This window comes from Ursus maritimus, unplaced genomic scaffold (assembly GCF_017311325.1).
Source record: "Ursus maritimus isolate PB19 unplaced genomic scaffold, ASM1731132v1 scaffold_2, whole genome shotgun sequence".
Taxonomy (NCBI): domain Eukaryota; kingdom Metazoa; phylum Chordata; class Mammalia; order Carnivora; family Ursidae; genus Ursus; species Ursus maritimus.
The window spans coordinates 80,078,183-80,096,697 of NW_024424452.1; the positions used below are offsets into that span (position 1 = coordinate 80,078,183).

Consider the following 18,515-nt stretch of genomic DNA (forward strand, 5'->3'; position numbering starts at 1 on the left):
TATTGGGGAACATCTATTCTCTTTTCCATAGTTGTACCTATTTACATTTTTATCAACAGTGTAATGGATTTTTAATTTTTTTTTCTTTTAATTCCAGTTTAGTTAACATACAGTGTTATGTTAGTTCCAGGTGTACAATATAGTGATTCAACACTTCCATACATCACCTAGTGCTCATCCCAAGTGCACTCCTTAATCCCCATTGCATATTTTGCCCATTCCCCACCCCCACCTCTCCTCTGGTAACCATCAACTTGTTCTCTGTAGTTAAGAGTCTGTTTCTTGGGGCGCCTGGGTGGCTCAGTCGTTAAGCGGCTGCCTTCGGCTCAGGGCGTGATCCCAGGGTCCTGGCCCACATCAGGCTCCCTGTTGATGGCCTGCTTCTCCCTCTCCCACTCCCCCTGCTTGTGTTCCCTCTCTCACTGGCTGTCTCTATCTCTGTCAAATAAATAAATAAAATCTTAAAAAAAAAAAAAAAAGAGTCTGTTTCTTGGCTTCTCTCTTTCTCTTTTTTGCCCTTTGCTCATTTGTTTTGTTTCTTAAGTTCCAAATATGAGTGAAATCATATGGTATTTGCCTTTCTCTGACTAACCCATTTCACTTAGCATTATACTCTCTAACTCCATTCATGTTGTTGCAAATGGCAAGATTTCATTCTTTTTAATGGCTAAATAATATTCCTCTGTGTGTGTGTGTGTGTGTGTGTGTGTGTGTACACACACACACACACACACACTCTTCCATTGTGTATATATATTCCATTCTTCTTTATCCACTCATCTATCAGTGGACACTTGGGCTGCTTTCATAATTTGGCTATGGTAGATAATGCTACTATAGACATCAGGGTGTATGTATCCCTTTGAATTAGTACTTTTGTAGGTTGGGGGTAAATACCCAGTGGTGTGATTACTGGATAGTAGTGTAGTTCTATTTTTAACTTTTTGAGGAAGCTCCATAACTGTTCTGCAGAGTGGCTGTACCAGTTTGCATTCCCACCAGCAGTGCAAGAGGGTTCCCATTTCTCCATGTCCTCCTCAATACTTACTGTTTCTTGTGTTTTGGATTTTGGCCATTCTGACAGGTGCGAGATGACATCCCATTGTAGTTTTGATCTGCATGTCCCTGATGTTGAGTGGTGTTGAGCATCTTTTCATATGTCTGTTGGCCATCTGGATGTCTTCTTTGATAAATGTCTGCTCGTTTCTTCTGGCCATTTTTAAATAGGATTATTTATTTTAAGTTGTATGAGTTCTTCATATATTTTGGATATATTAGCCCTTTATCAGATATGTCATTTGCAAATATGATCCCATTCAGTGGGTTGCCTTTTAGTTTTATTGATTGTTTCCTTAACTGTACAGAAGCTTTTTATTTTGATGTAGTCTCAATTTTTTATTTTTGCTTTTATTTCCCTTGCCTCAGAGACCTATCTAGAAAAATGTTGCTACAGCCAATGTCAGAGATATTACTGCCTGTGATCTCCTCTAGGATTTTTATAGTTTCAGGTCTCACATTTAGGTCTTGAGGACATCTGTGGTTTTTAACTCCACTAGGTGATGTTAATGTGCAGTCAGCCCTGAGAATCCTGGCCCTCTCTCATGTCATGTTGTCTTTATTGCTATCCCTGGCTTCTAGTACAGGACTCATCTCTGTTAGGGGTTAAAGACGTCTTTATTGATTAGTTTAGAGGGTGTTTGTGACTAAAGGGAAGAGCAGGGACTGAAAGCCACTAGAAGTTATAAAGTGTTCCCTTAGAGGCTGAAATTGACCACGATGTTTACCAGAAGCCATAATTAAGGATCAGAGGGCTGCTATTCATTACATGCTTAGAGATGTTTTCCAAACCTTCCATTGCAGGTGGCGTTGTCCTCAACCCAGCCTATTATGGCATGCCTGGCCATACCAACATTATGATCCATGAGGTGGGTCATGTCCTGGGACTCTACCATGTCTTCAAAGGGGTCAGTGAGAGGGAATCCTGTGATGACCCCTGTAGGGAGACCGTGCCATCCATGGATACGGGAGACCTCTGTGCCGACACTGCCCCTACTCCCAAGAGTAAGCTGTGCCAGGACCCAGAGCCTACCAATGACACCTGTGGCTTCACCCACTTCCCAGGGGCTCCATTCAGCAACTACATGAGCTATACAGGTACCACAACAGTCTCAATGTGAATATTTTCTATTAAGATTACATGGGAGCCCTTTGTGGCTGGGGTGGGGTGTGGAGGTGTGGGAGGTGGAGAGGTCTGTGAAGCAGTCATTCCTGCCAGAGAGCTGAAGTGTATTTATCATGGCATAGTCTTTTCTCTTGTGTCGTTGAAGAACTTAAAGAAATATGAAGATATTAAGGGGTCTTTTGGACTGGATTCTCCACTGCTAGAGGTCAAAAGAAGAAGACACTTTTATCTTGGAGAGTTTAAAAAGGGGACAAAACCAAAAGCTCTCTTGAGATTCCTTTGACCTTTAGAACTTGGTTATTCTTGTTCTTGCCCATGTTCTCAGGCATTCACTCCGAAGTAGACTCAAACAGTGATGGGGAAAGAGGTCTCTGGGTCAAGGTGGCTCTGTGCTGTTTTTGAAGTTGATGGTCAAGAAGATGGACCTGGTTAATTTTAAGCTCAAGATCAGGATTCCTTTTTATTTTGTTATTTGTATATTCCTTTTATTTTGTTATTTTTAAAGGTATCAGATTCACTTCTTCCAACACTAGCCAAGGGCTGAGTCTTAGTTTGTCTAAAAAAAAGACAAAATATGCTGTCTCATTTAAAAAAATGGTACTACTCTCCTGGCCATGGGAACAACCCTATTATCTGGTCTTATTATCCTGGATTATGTCTCTTCCCCTCCTCTTTCACTTCCTCATTTCTGACAAACAGTAGTACTAATAATATTCTTTTGATGATGGACTCAAATTTATCCCTAGAAGTAAGGACTGATTTGATTTGATGATTTATTCCAGGGGAGAAGGAAGGAGATGATTTTTCTGTAAGGTCCAGGGGCTTGTTTGGTGATAAATTCTAGGACTATCCAAAAAAAAGGTAAACCACAGGAACTTGGTCATGCCTTTGAAGGGAAGAAAAGAGTGGTGAGCTGATCTTGCTTGTGACTTATCAATATATTTCCATCCAAGTCTCATTTTTGTATATAATTCAGGTGCATTGAATTCATAAGGACCAGCATCCCTGCTTCCCAACAAGGACACAGTTGCCCTTGCCAGGGGAAACCAAACAATGGGGTGCAGAAGGCAGAGCTGTTTAGTTACCACCTTTGAAGTGGGCAGAGAAAACATCTAAGAAACGGGACAGTGTTTGACTGATGTGCTTTCATTAAAAGGCTCTGAGACTAAGATAACCCCTTTTCCAGCCCTATGAAAATTGAGTCTAACAGGGAGATGTTGCAAGCTCCAGAACGAAGGTTGGGACCTCCATTCCCAGTCCTACTGTGTCCTTGATGTTTTGGTCCTCTCTTTCCTTAAGCATCTCCAGTGAATCCTCCCTAACCTTGGCAGAGTCACTGGGCATGAAGCAGGTGTCTGCAACTCCAGAAACGTTCTTGAATAAAAAGCCCGTATGCCGAAACACTGCCATCTTGTGGTTTCCTGAATACGTAACCATCAGCTAGGAGCAATCTTACACCCCAGGGCACGTGTCTCACCCTGGCTCAGCCCAACAGCAGGGTAATTGTCCTGCTTTAGGGATAAACAAGCACTGTTCTCTGCCTTCTCTTTCTCACTTGCAGCTTAGATACTCTCTGGAAAAGAATACATTTAGTCATTTGACAAGTCTTGATGGAACGCAGTAAGTGTGAGGCATTGTGCTGGGTGCTCGTGACTTAGGGCATGAGCGAGGCAGACTTCACCCCGGCCTTGGTGCTCTTTGCAGGTTAAGATCTTTACCTCTCCTGTTCCTTTTTTTGTCCCCACAGATGATGACTGCACCGACAGCTTCACCCCTAACCAGGTGGCCCGGATGCATTGCTATTTGGATCTTGTGTATCAGCAGTGGAGTCAGAGCCGGAAGCCCGCCCCTATTCCCATCCCACCTGTGGTCGTCGGGCAGACCCACACGTCCCTCACCATCCACTGGCTTCCTCCAATTAGTGGGGTTGTGTATGACAGGTGAGAGAGGTGCTTGCCACGGGCGAGCTGCTCTGTGTTCTCTGTGGCATTTCTCGTGCATGAGGGGAAGAATGCGAGGTGAGGCGAGCCCCGGTTTGGAATGATAAACGTGTGCACCGCTGCTCGGGGCTGCCCCTCCGTCCTGCTCCGTCCTCGTCTCCTTAGCGAAGCTCACAGGTGCTCTCAGGTAGCCAGTGGCTCCTCATGTGTGCTCACTCCTTGGCGAGGGGCCTGGCATGTGTTTCCTTCAGAATGTGATAGCTGGCAGGCTCCCAGGAGCCATGAAGAGGTTGACAGATGTGATAAAGATGAACTGACAAAGCGGAGGTGGCCTTTGCTACCCGTCCAGGAGCAGAGGGAAAGGAGGTGAGGTACATCCTTTCAGGCAGTTCTGGGGGTGGGGTGGTGGCAGGCTGCCCTCTGCTATAAGCTCTGCACAGGGCCTTCACCGGCTTGTGTGGTGTTTCTAATGCCCTCTCTGCTTCCGGTTGTACCTGGTGCTTGTCCCACTTATGGCTGCGGCCTTGTGGCATCATTATCTGTGTATTTTCCTGTTTGCCCCGGTCAACCACAACTCCTTGGGGAAGGACTACTCTTTGCATCTTTGTCTCTTGGCTTGCCACAACGGACACCTGATACATGTTTTTCAAAGAGAGTCATTATATCTAAAATTAGCTTTTATTTATCCTTTGCATATTGGTATACATGAATACCAGGGAAAGTTTTGTAAAATGGGGAGAAGGTAGGAAAAGCAGCCCATCGGACAGTTGGTGGGAGGAGGGGGGAATGGTTTCCCTGAGCAGGGCCAGCACTCCATGTAGGTGGCCTGTGCAGGCTCTGCACTTTCAAGCCCTGCCACTGTGTGTTAAATAGCAAGAGTAGCTCTCGTCTCTTTGGTCCATCTTTGTGTGAAGCGTTGTGCTGGGTATTTTACCTGCAGGGGTCTTATTCAGTCCTTGAGGTAAGCACAACTGCCACATGAGTGAGAAATCCAAGGCACAGAGAAGCCCATGGTGGCTATAGCCCAAGACCCCACAACTGAATAGAGGTGAATGTGGGGCAGCCACTGGAATTTCAGAAACAGGGAACCTGGAATAGATTATTTCTTTGAACTTAGAGCTTTCCTATTTAGCAGGCAGATAGCCCCTCTTTTAGGTGTCACACTTCCCTACTGGGTATGAGGCCCCGGCCATGGAGCCGGATGCCCCTGGAGCATGTTTCCATGTACCCCATCTTTCCTGAAAGCCTGGGAGAGAAGACAGGCAGAGACAGGGATGGAAGGAATCAGGTGAATCCTTTTTCAAAGTGGTATTCCCAGCCTTCTGGATCTTGGTACTTGTCCTCAATACCTTGCTGTACGCTTAATGCATGACATCACTTAGAACTTAATGATCCTACAAAGCGGTTCTCACTGTCACCAGCACCTAAGCTTTCAGGGCTCCATCTGTGAGTCCACAAATGTGATGTGTTTAAGAATCTTCTTCCTGCAAGGGTGACCCTGTGCAGCTTTGGTCGGACTGGCTGAACAGTGAGTCCTCTGTGGGCATGTGCAGACTGGGGTTTTTTATCAGTTTATGTAACACGTGTAAACAATTTAATCTTTCAGTTCTCCCTCTGGTACAAACGTTACGATAAAGCAGACATCAGTACTGGCATGCTGCGAGTCTGTTGGCAGAAAAGGCTGTAATTTGCTTCCTTTTCTCAGCTAGGTGGGCCACAGTGTGGAGGCCTCCCAACATGTGTGTTGGGGAGACTCACGTCACATACCCAGCGATTTGTGTCACGCTTGGAGTTATGTTTACTCCTCCCCAGTAGGTATTTGGAATTCTTATGTCAGAGAGGAGCCCAACCACGCACTCAGCAGCGGCCCCGGAGAGGCCAAGTACATCAAGGAAATGTGGTTTGGAGTTGTGTCCACACTAGAAGTGGGTGCTGACCGGAGTCAGAGGTTGGAGTTAACTGCACCTTTTCATTGCCAAAGTACCGGACACTTGATGGTTTGGGGGAACTTGCTCAAGGGAATTAAGGAACTTGCTGTGACCTTAAGCAGTTGACTTAATCTCTCTGAGCTTGAGTGTCCTCATTTGTAAACACAGAGTTCTTGTAGGGATTAGAAATGATTTATGAAAAGCACCTAGTGGCACAATGCCAGGCATATAAGGTGCTTAGAAACGGGAGCTGGGGAAAAAAGGGAGCTGGTAACATAATTATTACCTCTATTTAACAATTATATTCTTTTTCTTTCTTTTTTTTTCTTTTTAAGATTTTATTTATTTATTTGACAGAGAGAGACAGCCAGTGAGAGAGGGAACACAAGCAGGGGAAGTGGGAGAGGAAGAAGCAGGCTCCCAGCGGAGGAGCCCGAAGCGGGGCTTGATCCCAGGACTCTGGGATCACGCTCTGAGCCGAAGGCAGACGCTTAATGGCTGAGCCACCCAGGCGCCCCTGTTTTTCTAGTATATTACAAGATATTCGTTTTCTTCCTTTACCTGTGGGAGACCTTGACTTGATGTGTTCATTTTCAGATGCATCATTCACAGCTGGGCTTCTAAAAAGATTCTAAGTATCAGAGAGGAGCCTTCATCTCCCCTCGTTATTTAGTGGTTAAAGGGCTCTTTGTAAACTGTACTAACAGTCTCAGGGATGCCCATAAAACAGGCTCTTACAGAGGAACTGCCGAGGTCAGTCCCTGTGCTAAGTGCTGGGCTCAGAAAGACAGAGCTTGGTCTGGACCTGCTCACAGGCAAAGGAGAGAATTGGAGTGGCATTTTCAACACCACAGAGCAATGCCCAAAGACAGGAGCCAGATGCTGTGGTGGGTGCATAGAGGAGAGAGTGCTCCTCTCACAGAGGAGTAAAGCTAAGTGCCACTGCAATGGTTACACTTGAATGGGCTTTGAAGGGTGAGTAGGAGTTTGCTAAGCAGAGAGGCTTGAAAAGGCTATTTGTCAGGAGAGAAAAGAGCATGTTTCGCAGAGCTGTGAGAAGGGTATGATGTATTTGAGGAATGGTGATTAGTTCATTGCACTGGGAACATAAGTTCGTAGAGGAACTCAGGTGAGTAAGGCTGGAGTTAGCTAGTGAAGAACCTTGGATCATGGTAAGAAATTTGGATGTATTCCTCATAGGCGATGCAGAGCCAAGGGGCATCACATTTCTTTCAACTTTTATGTTGTATATGTGATTTAAAGTAGGGAGTTTAAAACATAAGACCACATATAGCTATTAAGTTTACTCTGAAAATTGCTGTCTGTTTTAGCTGGGGGAATGTAAGGGGCCTTTGGATGACTTATTGAAAGTCAGCCTAGTAAGGAGTTTTGTGTTGAAAGATTCAGATTATAATTATTTTGTGTTGAATGTTCCTAGGATAGAAGCTGCCCACTTTCATCTCCACAGGCCTCCTTTATGACTTAGTTAAATTCTTCTGCTTCATAACCTTGAGATTTTCATGTCACTGTGAATTTTTAAAAGATGAGGTCTACACAAGAAGGAAATGAGTTGAGAAATAGTTGTGTTCCCAGGTACCCCCCACGGCCTCACTACCCATCACCACTCCCCACTTCCAGAGGCCTTCCGAATTTCATGATTCCGGCTCATCCTACCACTTCTCCTCACCTCCCTTCCCCCTTCATCTTTCCAGGGTCCCGGGCAGTGTGTGTGGTGCCTGCACTGAAGATGGGACATTCCGTCAGTACGTGCACACAGCTTCCTCCCGGCGTGTGTGTGACTCCTCAGGTTACTGGACTCCAGAGGAGGCTGTGGGTAAAGGACCATAGTTTCTTTGTTTATACGTGGTGGCTGCTGAGAATGGGGGTGGGGGTAAAGAGTGGAATGGTGGCATGGTGAGAAAAAGGCAGCGTGTGTGTGTGTGTGTGTGCGTGCGCGCTCCTGTGTGATTTGCTGGATATCTCTGCGGGCCTGGGAAAGACTCCGCCTGGTACCTTTGTGTGTCCCACATGAGCTTAGCGTGTAGGCCCAATGGCTGTGGTGAAGTAGAGGTCAGCATAGAGGACAGGGGGATGGAGAAGACAGCTGAGCTCAGGGGGTGACTTCAGGGTGAGAGCTCAGGCATTCCGTGTTACAAACACCTACCGGCCCAAGGAGCAGCTTTGCCACATAACAGTGTAAGCTGATCTCTCTCAGGAGAGTAATAGAGAACACATTGCAGGGAACACTGATGCACGGCTCAAGCTGGTCTGGGTGGGGGTGGGGTGGACTAGGTGTTCCAAACTGATCGTTCTCATCTATGTTATTTCATGAGTCTATTAATCACTGGTACTGGTTGTGCTTTGGATGTGATCTTAGTTAGGCTCTAGGAGGGGGAAATTGTTTTTAGCTGGGCCTTTTCCTGTTCCTCACCCTACTTCTCCATTAGTATTCACTCACGTATGTATATCAAGGCCTCTAGGACAAATTAAAGCACGAATGTTATCCCAGTTCAAGTCCAGAAAATGCTGTTGATGAGTTTCAGTACCTTCTGTTGAATGGCTTGGCCTTCTATGACCGTCATCTTCAGTGTCTACCTAGTTATCATCTCTTTCCTTCTCTTGTGTTTATTTAAGATCCTAAAAGCTACCTGGACACAGTCCTATTTGAGTTAGCTTGCAGTCAACTCTGACCAAAAAAAAAAAAAAAAAAAAGGAGGACATTGGTTTTGGAGTCAACAGTGTCTGTAAAATGTCCTCTTGAGCTCCCAGTTACTCAAATGACAGGAGCCTCCAGGAGAAATTGGGAGAGAGACAACGTACTTGCTTTTAATTGACCGTATGGAACTTTTTTCAAATGACAGTTTTCAAGGAAGAACGGAAAGTAACTATAAAATTCACATTGGTATTGTGTTGGACTCATGTAGAGATTGGCTTTTCATAAAAGGCCATCTCTATGGCAAACAAATTGTCCAGTGCTAGTGTTCTAATGCCCATTCAACTCCCTGGCCCTGCATTTCTTTCATTTTAATTCTTGGCAAAATTTAAAAGTTATGTGGTAGAAGTGAAAGGACTTAGAAGTTCTGGGTTCTAATTGTGTCTTGAGGCAAACCAGGTCAACTTTGAAGGCCTCCACTTCACGTCTTAATGTGAGATTGTAATAAAACCTTTCTGAGACAACACTGCTGTTGGGGTGGCTTCCAAGGGCTTTTACTCTGCTAGTATTTGGGGATGCTACTGGAAAATACTGCTAAGAAATACTGGTCTTCCTTTGCTTTGAAAAGATGGAGAACCAAGTCGTATTTAAAATATACACAGTGAAGGTGATTGAATCCCCAGCATAGTGTACACAAACACCTGTATGTACAGATACGATCTAAATATCCTTAATGACACTTCATGAACACCAACCACTTTCTAAAATGCTATGGGGAATAGGAAATTGAACCAGACATACTCCCTGCTTAAATATCATCTTTCTGGAGAGAACGTCCCTGGGTCTATAATCTAAAAGAGACCCTAGTCTTACCCCTTCATTCTCTAGTCTTTTATCTTTCTTCATTTTTCTTCAAAGATGCCATTACCACTTTATCAACTTAGTTTTGTACTTATCACCCTACGGTAAGGATTATGAGGGCAAGAACTTTATCTTTCTTGTTTGCTACTCTGTGTCCAATACCTACATCAGTGCTAGCTGTGAAAGAGGTACACGGTCAATTTTTGTTGAATGGGTGAATAAATGAATGAATGGATTCACAATATAGGCAAAAGATGATAAGGCCTGTGAGATATAATACACGCGCACACACACACACACACACACACACACACACACTTGAACTTGTTTCCTCTGGCCTTTGAAATATTTTTCATTTTCCAAATTCGGAAGGGCTAAATAATCCTATTTATGTTTCTAGAGAATACTGTATAGCTCTTCTACCTATCCTAGTAAGCCACGGGTTGAATAGAGCTTATTTCATAAATGAGGAAACTGAGGCTTTGTAAAGACTTGCCACGGTCGCACAACTAATGGCATAGCACCAATTAGAGTGTAACTCTGCTGATGCCTAATTTAGCACTTTTTTCTTAATTTCCCCTTATGTGATACGAAAGAAAAACCATTTGATAGATGATTTTCGCAGAAACAACCTTAATATAGTTGCAATATTTGACTTTTTTACCATCCCATCTTTACTTAGCTACTGGATCTCCTTTTTTTTTTTTTCCACTCAAGAATACATGTTTCTGGGGGAGCCTGGGTGGCTCAGTCATTAAGCATCTGTCTTCGGCCCAGGTCATGATCCCAGAGTCCTGGGATCGAGCCCTGCATTGGGCTCCGGCTCAGCGGGAACCCTGCTTCTTCCTCTCCCACTCCCCCTGCTTGTGTTCCCTCTCTCGCTATGTCTCTCTGTCAAATAAATAAAATCTTAAAAAAAAAAAAAAAAGAATACATGTTTCTATTTCCTGCCTGCAGTTTCCTCCATGCAGTGACCTAACTGCTCACACATACCTAAACTAAAAGGGAAATTTCAATGCGTGGTTTTAAAATTTGGATAGCAATCGGTTGGAAAGACTGCTAAGGTGTGATCTTAGGGAATGAAAAAAGTTTTGCAAAGAGCCTAGTTAAACAGAATGTAATGACACACTAAAACAAACATTGGCCTTATTCATAAGTAAAACAGGGTTTCAGAAGCAGTGGTTTATCATAAATTATTAATAAACTAAGTAGAAATAATTCTCCTCTGCTCAAGGACTCTTGAAGGACATGATTCGCCTTCTCTGCATCAGCTTCATGTTTCCAGCTGGGATCTGGGCCGCTCCATTCCTGATGCCTTGCTAGACTTCTCTTGTTAAAGGCATCATGTGGAGGGGCTATGGAGCAAGACAGAATACTTTTACATTGTTAAACCTTTGTCCTCAGTAGTACTTAAGATCTAACCCATTCAGTTGACCAATTTCTGTAGACATTAGCTCAAAGCTCTCTTCCTCATTCTTCTTTCTTGGCTGGTCATATGAGCTACTCATTTTCAAACTTAATGGCAGTTCCTAATGCATCTGTCTTTCTCTTCATCTCCCTCAGGGCCTCCAGACGTGGACCAGCCCTGTGAGCCGAGCTTGCAGGCCTGGAGTCCTGAGCTCCACCTGTACCATATGAACATGACGGTCCCCTGCCCTGCGGAAGGCTGTAGTCTGGAGCTGCTCTTCCAGCACCCAGTCCAAGCTGACACCCTTACCCTATGGGTCACCTACCTCTCCATGGACTCCTCCCAGGCATTCTTTGACACAGAGATCTTGCTGGAACACCAGGATTCTGTGCACCTGGGCCCCTTAGACACTTTCTGTGACACCCCACTCACTATCAAACTGCATGTTGATGGGAAGGTCTCAGGGGTGAAGGTCTACACCTTTGATGAGCGGATGGAAATCGATGCAGCTCTGCTGACTTCCCAGCCCCATAGTCCCTTGTGCTCTGGCTGCAGGCCTGTGAGGTACCAGGTTCTCCGTGAGCCCCCATTTGCCAATGGCTTGCCCATGGTGGTGACAAATCCTCACAGGAAGTTCACGGACGTGTGAGTTGGGCGGTAGGGCTTTTTAAACCACGGGGCTTCCTGGGGCTTTGGGAGTGGGTTTTGCTTCCCTTTTTCCCCACTTTTTTCCATTGTGACATGCCTTTAGTTGGAGAAATGTTCAGAATCTCAGAGAAGATTTTATTCTAGAGTGGCATATCTGAGATGAAGAAAAATATTTACCAGAAAGGGGCAAGCAGATGTTCTGACCAATGTTGCCATCATTAGGATCATGGAAAAAGGAGGTTCTTATGTGAGGTGCTTCTGCTGGACTGAAAGTATTTGCCACAAATAAGTTGATCAGAGTCAACTTCTATCTGGTGACATTCCTTGCTGTAACTTTTAATCTGCCACAGCTCCTCTAACATTTGAGGATTGTAGTCAATCCTTCTGTAGCTAAGCAAGGAAGCCAAGGGTCCTGCAGACACTCCTTCATTTCAAGACTCATTCCTGATGTGTGTTTCATGCATCCCTCTTTTTCTCCTCCGTCTTTCCCTCTCTCTCTTCCAACTCTCCTCTTTCTCTTTTTTCTGTTCCTTCTACGCTTGGTGAGTTCTGCTGTGTTCCTGGCACAGTGTGCTCAGTGGTGGGGACACAGACTAAGGTAAGATCATTGACTCAGAAGAGTTCAAGGTCTAAAGTAGGAGGTTAGTATCTCTAAAGGCAAAGTACCCCCATCTCATCATTTTCCTCAGAGATTCAGGGGTAAAACAGAAGTTTTATTGGAAGTGCTGTATTAATTAGTTTTTGCTGCATTGGAAATCATCACAAAATGAAGTGGGTTAAACCAACAAACACTATTTTTCATGATTCTGTGGGTTGGCTGGGTGCTCTCATCCGGACTGGCATGGCCAGGGTAGATGGCCAGGACAAGCTCATGTACAGATTGGGGACTCAGCTCAAATGGCTGGGGTGGCTGGGAGGATGAAGGCCTCTTTCCATATGACCTCTCATTCCCTGGTAGGTTTCGTGTCGGCTTGTTCTGTGGTGGTGGGAGGGCTCCAGCAGCAGGAAAGGCAAGCCCTCTCACGCTCATACGTTTAACGTTCCTCTGGCCCTCACACAGCCAATTCCAGATTCAAGGGGTGGCAAAATGGACTCTGTCTCTTGATGGGAGGAACAGCAAAGCCACACTGTAGAGGGGCATGAACCTGGGAAGGAGGAACTGTGGCCATTTTGCAGTCTGCCACAGCTACGCAAAAGTAGAGGGCATTGTTCACTTTGAGCCTTGGTACATTTTTCTTCTCATACTTGCTCTCTGAACCAGAACTAGAAAACAATGAAATGGACACAAAGCTAATGCAAATGAAAGGAGAGATCATGGGACAGATTTTAAGGCAAACATTAGTTTTCGAGCTCCTCTGATAAGGCAGTTAAAATGACATTTGGTATCTAACATGATAATCCACACAAGCCCTCATACACAGACACACACGTGTACACACACTCAACCTTTAAAGTCAATAACATCCCATTTTATGGATGAGAAAACTAAGGTTGATCTTAATTTGGTTGAACAGAGTTAGTCATGGCAGACTAACTCAGACAAGATTAAAATCCAATTTTCCGAGTCTCGTTTTGGTTCCCTTTCCTTAGTGACACACTGCCTTTTATAAATTCGGATCATTGAAGGTTGGGCTACCTGCCGCTGAGTTTTCTCCACAAGAAGTGTAAGCACATTTTGACACTACCATCCAGTCCTTTTCCAGGGCAGGGCAGGGTGAGACTTTTACGTGTGGCTGGATGAGAGACCGCCCTGAAAAGGGAAGCCAATGGAATTGATGAGGATATGCAATTGGTTTTGCTTTTGAAATATCTGGCACTCCCATGAGAAGATTGTTTCCCTAAAGAAAGTTGATGTGGAAATTTAAAAGTCTTTAATATTTAGGTGTCTTTCCTATTAAAATAACTAAAAGCCAGTACAGAGGTTTTTAAAGATGTTTTTGAAACCCCATGATATTTCCCGTTTGCTGTTTGCAGCATCAAGTGAGAGAGTGGAGGCTTTGTGGCTGAATTGAAGCATCTGTTAAAGAAGAGAGGGTCTTGGCAAGAGGTTTATGGGGGCCATCAGGGCAGCCCCAACAACCCTGTGAGATCCTGTCCTCCTAAGTCACTCCCATTCTCGCTTGACGTTGGCGGTCATTATCCAATTAGGGAAGGCATGGGACAAGAGGAAGAGGGGAGAATTTGTTTTGGGAAATAGCAGCCCCTCTCTTGAACCCCCGACCTCACTTAAATGTTCACTCTCTCAGGCTCTCCACCTGATCAGTGCACTTGGGTTCTAAAGAGAGTTGGTTAAACTCCTTCTATCTCTGATGTCAACCAATAAAACTCCATCTATGCATTTTGGCAGGCTTAGAGGTGGGGAGTCATTTAACATATTCCTAGCTGTAGGATTTCCGGCATCCCCAAAATGATGGTGGAAGGTGTTCTCACCTCCTTCTGGGAGACAGTTCATTCTTCCCTCTAAGGACTTAGTGTCTTTAAGATAAGAATTCTCTTGAGAGACGAGAAAACTGATCTGCAGGGCCAGGTAGGGCCTTGCTGAGTCCAAACACTGCAGCTTCCACTTCAGTTTCTTTGATTACTTCAAGGATACAGAAGACTAGTTTTCCAGTAGTTGCTTGTTGATTTTTTAACACAATAAAGGTATACTTGAGATGCCATCCTCGTAGACTGGGCAGGACCGTTAGTTAATTCAGCGGGATTTCAGCCAGTGTTTATTGCATGATCACTATGTGGAACATACTAGGAATATAGAAACCAATGTGCTTTCAGACATTCTGCTGCTGCGTAAGACTCTGCCCTGATCTCTGTTTCACATAACGTGGCATATGTTTAACATTGATGTTCCCCACAAATATCTTTAAATTCCTGTAAGCCATCTGCAAAAGACTGAGGGCAACGTCTCACTTTCTGGATGGTCACGGCTCATTGGTTTCCACAGGGAGGTCACACCTGGGCAGGTGTATCGATACCAAGTTCAAGCTGGAGCTGGGACAGAACTGGGAGAACCTTCACCTCCGCTGAGCCATATCCACGGAGCTCCTTACTGTGGAGATGGGAAAGTGGCAGGGTGAGTATCGGGAGCATGGGAATGTGTGAGCAAGGATTGCCCTGCCTGGCTCAGACCAGGAGGGTTAATCTTGAGTTTTAGTTTGACTTGTTCTGGAAATTGGGGGCACTGTGTGATTCTAGTATTGAACAAGATCTAGGACCTGGTAGTGATCTTGAGAGGTCACCCACATCTTACGTAAGGAGAAGCTCACTTTTATTTAGAGCTCACCCACAGGATACTGAGATATTGGGGCTGATTTGGGGTTGAGGGCAGCTCTTAAGATTTCAAAGGACAGCTGCTGGGCAGTGATTGAGAGAAGGAGTTTACTGGGGAGAAGGTTACTTGTCAGATGATGCTAAAAGACAATGTGGGTGTATCTTTTGGGTCAGCGGCCTGTCCTATGCTACTAAGGGGCTGTGTGACCTGAGGAAAGTCAGTGTAGCTTTCTGAGCTTCACTGGCTCATTTGGCCCCTAGAAGACCTGACTGTAATGTAATTTACATCCATTCTCTAAAACTGCCAAGGTAGAGATGAAATCACTACTTTGGCTTCTGAACATACCATGTTCCTCTTTCTGTTGCCCTTTTGTGATATCAGCTTAGGTGACTAATTCAGTCTGGTTTATCTGGGACTTTCCCAAATCTAGCACTGAAGATTCCCATGTCCCACCAGTCGCCCTATATTCACCTGTCCTGAATGCTTATCGAACCTAATATATAGAGCTGGGGGAGTAGGAGGCTGGATGGCCAGGCACCGTGATTTGTGTTCGATGCTGCATCCTAGTAAGATGGCCTATTTTTGATTTCCCAGACTAGGTGAAAATACATAGTATCCTGAGGCCCTAATAGACAGACTTCTGTAGCCTTTCTTGAGATCCTTTCCCATCATTTAGCAATCAATACACTGCTGCTTCTCTTGATCTTCTAGGATTTTTAACCTTTGGTGTAAGCCAAACCTTGCTAACACCCAGACCTTGCTGGTTGGCTGCCACCTTCTGCCTCACCCAGTCTCAGCTTTCCAGCCCCCTTCCTCCATCTCAGTTGGGGATGCCTCACATGCGCACAGAGTAACTCGGGCTGCTGTCGTTGCTGTCGCTGCTCTGGCTGCCTCTTTCTAAGTCTGCCACCTGCCACTTACAGTGTTTGGCGCCTTGGTTACCGTTACTACCCAGCCAGAGCCCTCCTTGAGCAAAACACTCTGCCCTGTGTTGTAGCCTCTCCTACAGCAGTTCTCTGGTGGAGGCCACCTTGAGGCCCCCGGATGCCACATCTGCTGGGGGTCTGGGGCAGGCAGGGTGGAAGAACCGTCTTCCTAACTTGCTCTTACACATTCTCTCCTGTGCCTCGAAGCAGCTTCACCTGAAGCACCAGCTGCTTGCTCACTGGGCCTCACAAGACTCCTCATCCAAACGCTCCTTTACGCTTCTGTCTGTATTCCGTCTCCGTAAAGAGTCACACGTAGTTCTGCCCTCCAGTGGGAAGGTACCTGTGAATTGTAGCTTTGTCTCAGCTGGAGGCCCTCCACGACATACACAACAAGGAGAAACACGAATCGTTGAACCCACTGTTTTAAACTTGAGAAATGTATAGTTTCAATCTAAGGGAATCACAGATCCCCCAGAAGTCATCCTGAGGCCCTGATGTTAATAAATTTTTTTGTCATGTTGGATAACACTGCAGTAAGACCACCAAACAGAGTGCAGGCCCTGAACTTGTGAGCTGCATTCACTTGGAAGTAATCATCTCAATCTGTTCAGTGTGGGGCATCTCAGCACATATGCTGTCGAGCCTTTGAAATGTGGCGAATGCAGCTAAGAAACTGAATTTTATTTAATTTTCAGTAATGTAAATTTAATTTAAAAACTTGATTCAGTTATCAGAAAACTTTTAAGTATATTTGGAACAACTTGGGTAGGTGAATTTAAATACAGATCAAGTGTTTGAACTCAGATGTGTTGTAAGTGAAAAATATACGTCAGATTTTAAAGATGTAGGATGCATAAGAAAGTATGTAATGTCTTTCATTAATAATTTTTATACTGATTACATATGGAAATGACTATCTTGGATATATTGAGTTAGATGAAATGTGGTATTAAAACTAATTTCACCTGTTTCTTTCTTTTAAATGTGACTACTAGAAAATCAAGGATGTTACATATGGCTCTCCTGTTTCCACGGGGCAGCAGTGCCTGAGATGATACACCACATGCTCGTATTAGCTGTTGAGATTATCTTCAAAATAAAAATGAATTTGAAGTTTCGTTAATTTCTTCAATCATGTTTTTCATAGCTCTGTTATCTTTTCTCCATTTGCATCCTACCATTTAAAATATCATTATATAATTGCATTTGTAGCATGCTTTTAATTCATCTTAAAGCAGTCTCATATCTAATTACTTAGTCTTCACCCCATCCCTGTGAGGAGGTACACTTTAAACAATGGTTAGTCATGTCCTGGGTCCGAAAACACATTAGTATGCCAACACTCTTTATCTACTTGAGTTAAAATATGTGTCTGTTTTGGACATGGTGCAAAGTCAAGAAGAAAAAAATGGTAACCCTCAAGCCATTGTTTTAAAGATTTATTTATTTATTTGAGAGAATGAGAGAGCGAGAGAGAGTGAGTGGAGGGGAGGGGCAGGGGAAAAGGGAGAGGGAGAGAATCTCCAGCAGACTCCCTGCTGAGCACAAAGCCTGACCCAGGGCTAGATTCCAGGTCACCAAGATCAGGACCTGAGCCGCTCAACCAACTGAGCCACCCAGGGTCTCCAACCCTCAATGCATTTTGCAATGACCACATCTGTGTTATCCGTTTTGTTCTCATAATATGCTTCCTGTAGCCCTCAGTCTAAACTAACTCTCCCACCCCAATCCAAATTAGTCATCAGCTGTGTCAGCATTTGAGGTTCAAAACAAAACAATGACATTTTTCTTCTCCCAGTATTCATTTCTGCCCTGCAATATATGGTAGCTGCCACCAGGTGATGGTAGGGAGTGAGGACCAGGACCGAGCCTTTGCTTTGCCCTGGACTGAGACCTGGCAGCAATCAGGCTGCTGGGTCTCTTGGTACATAAAACAGGAGCTTTCAGTTCTACAAAATCCTAACTTTAACAACAACTGCATCTAGATAGAATAAAACAATGAAAACATAAGGAAATATCAGGTAAAAATGAATAGAGAACAGAACCACACATAGGCAGGTTTCTTCCTCACCAAACCAGCTATTTCTAAGATTTCACTCATCATAGGGTCAGTGTGCATTTTCTACCTTAATGCCGTCCACCGGAAACACGGGCAGGACCCTCGTGGATCCCCTAGAGGTTTCTGAGCCACGAGCTACTTTTTCTATAAAAGCATTTTTTTAACTCCTGTTTTTCTCCAACTTGTACTCCTTAATATATAATTGGGAATTTTAAGAATTTAAAATAATGGTAACTAAACAAGAACAATTATTTTATACGTGTATGCATATAAGAATGTGTATTTCTATCTTCCAGGAGCCTGGGAGAAGAGTGTGATGATGGCGACCTTCTGAGCGGAGATGGCTGCTCAAGGGCATGCCAGCTGGAGGAAGGCTTCCACTGTGCAGGTGGGTTGAGGAGCACCCCCTAGGCTTATGTCCTATTTCTGCAGGTGTCTCTGTGTTGTACTTCCCTTAGCTTTTGATATCCTATAACATATAGCAGGATGCTAATAATAATGACATTGGATGTGTCTGCTGTGTGTCAGGTGTTAGCTGTTTGACATATAGTATTTCATTTAGTCCCTCCATTAAGTATGAGGAGACTAAACTGAGGCATAGAGAGTTCAAATAACTTGCTTTCTCTTATATGGGATTTG

At 44.5% G+C, this 18,515-nt stretch overlaps 1 protein-coding gene across 1 annotated transcript in view; it reads left to right on the forward strand.

Moving 5' to 3' along the window:
• Positions 1 to 3,685: 3,685 nt before the first annotated feature.
• PAPPA2 (pappalysin 2) overlaps positions 3,686 to 18,515 on the forward strand; it is a 141,555-nt gene continuing 126,725 nt past the window's right edge. The window contains exons 1-6 of the mRNA XM_008696715.2: positions 3,686 to 3,802; positions 3,930 to 4,122; positions 7,763 to 7,884; positions 11,128 to 11,617; positions 14,562 to 14,690; positions 18,173 to 18,264. Coding sequence (XP_008694937.1) covers positions 3,793 to 3,802; positions 3,930 to 4,122; positions 7,763 to 7,884; positions 11,128 to 11,617; positions 14,562 to 14,690; positions 18,173 to 18,264 — 1,036 coding nt within the window. The 5' untranslated portion in view covers positions 3,686 to 3,792. The remainder of the gene's footprint in view (positions 3,803 to 3,929; positions 4,123 to 7,762; positions 7,885 to 11,127; positions 11,618 to 14,561; positions 14,691 to 18,172; positions 18,265 to 18,515) is intronic.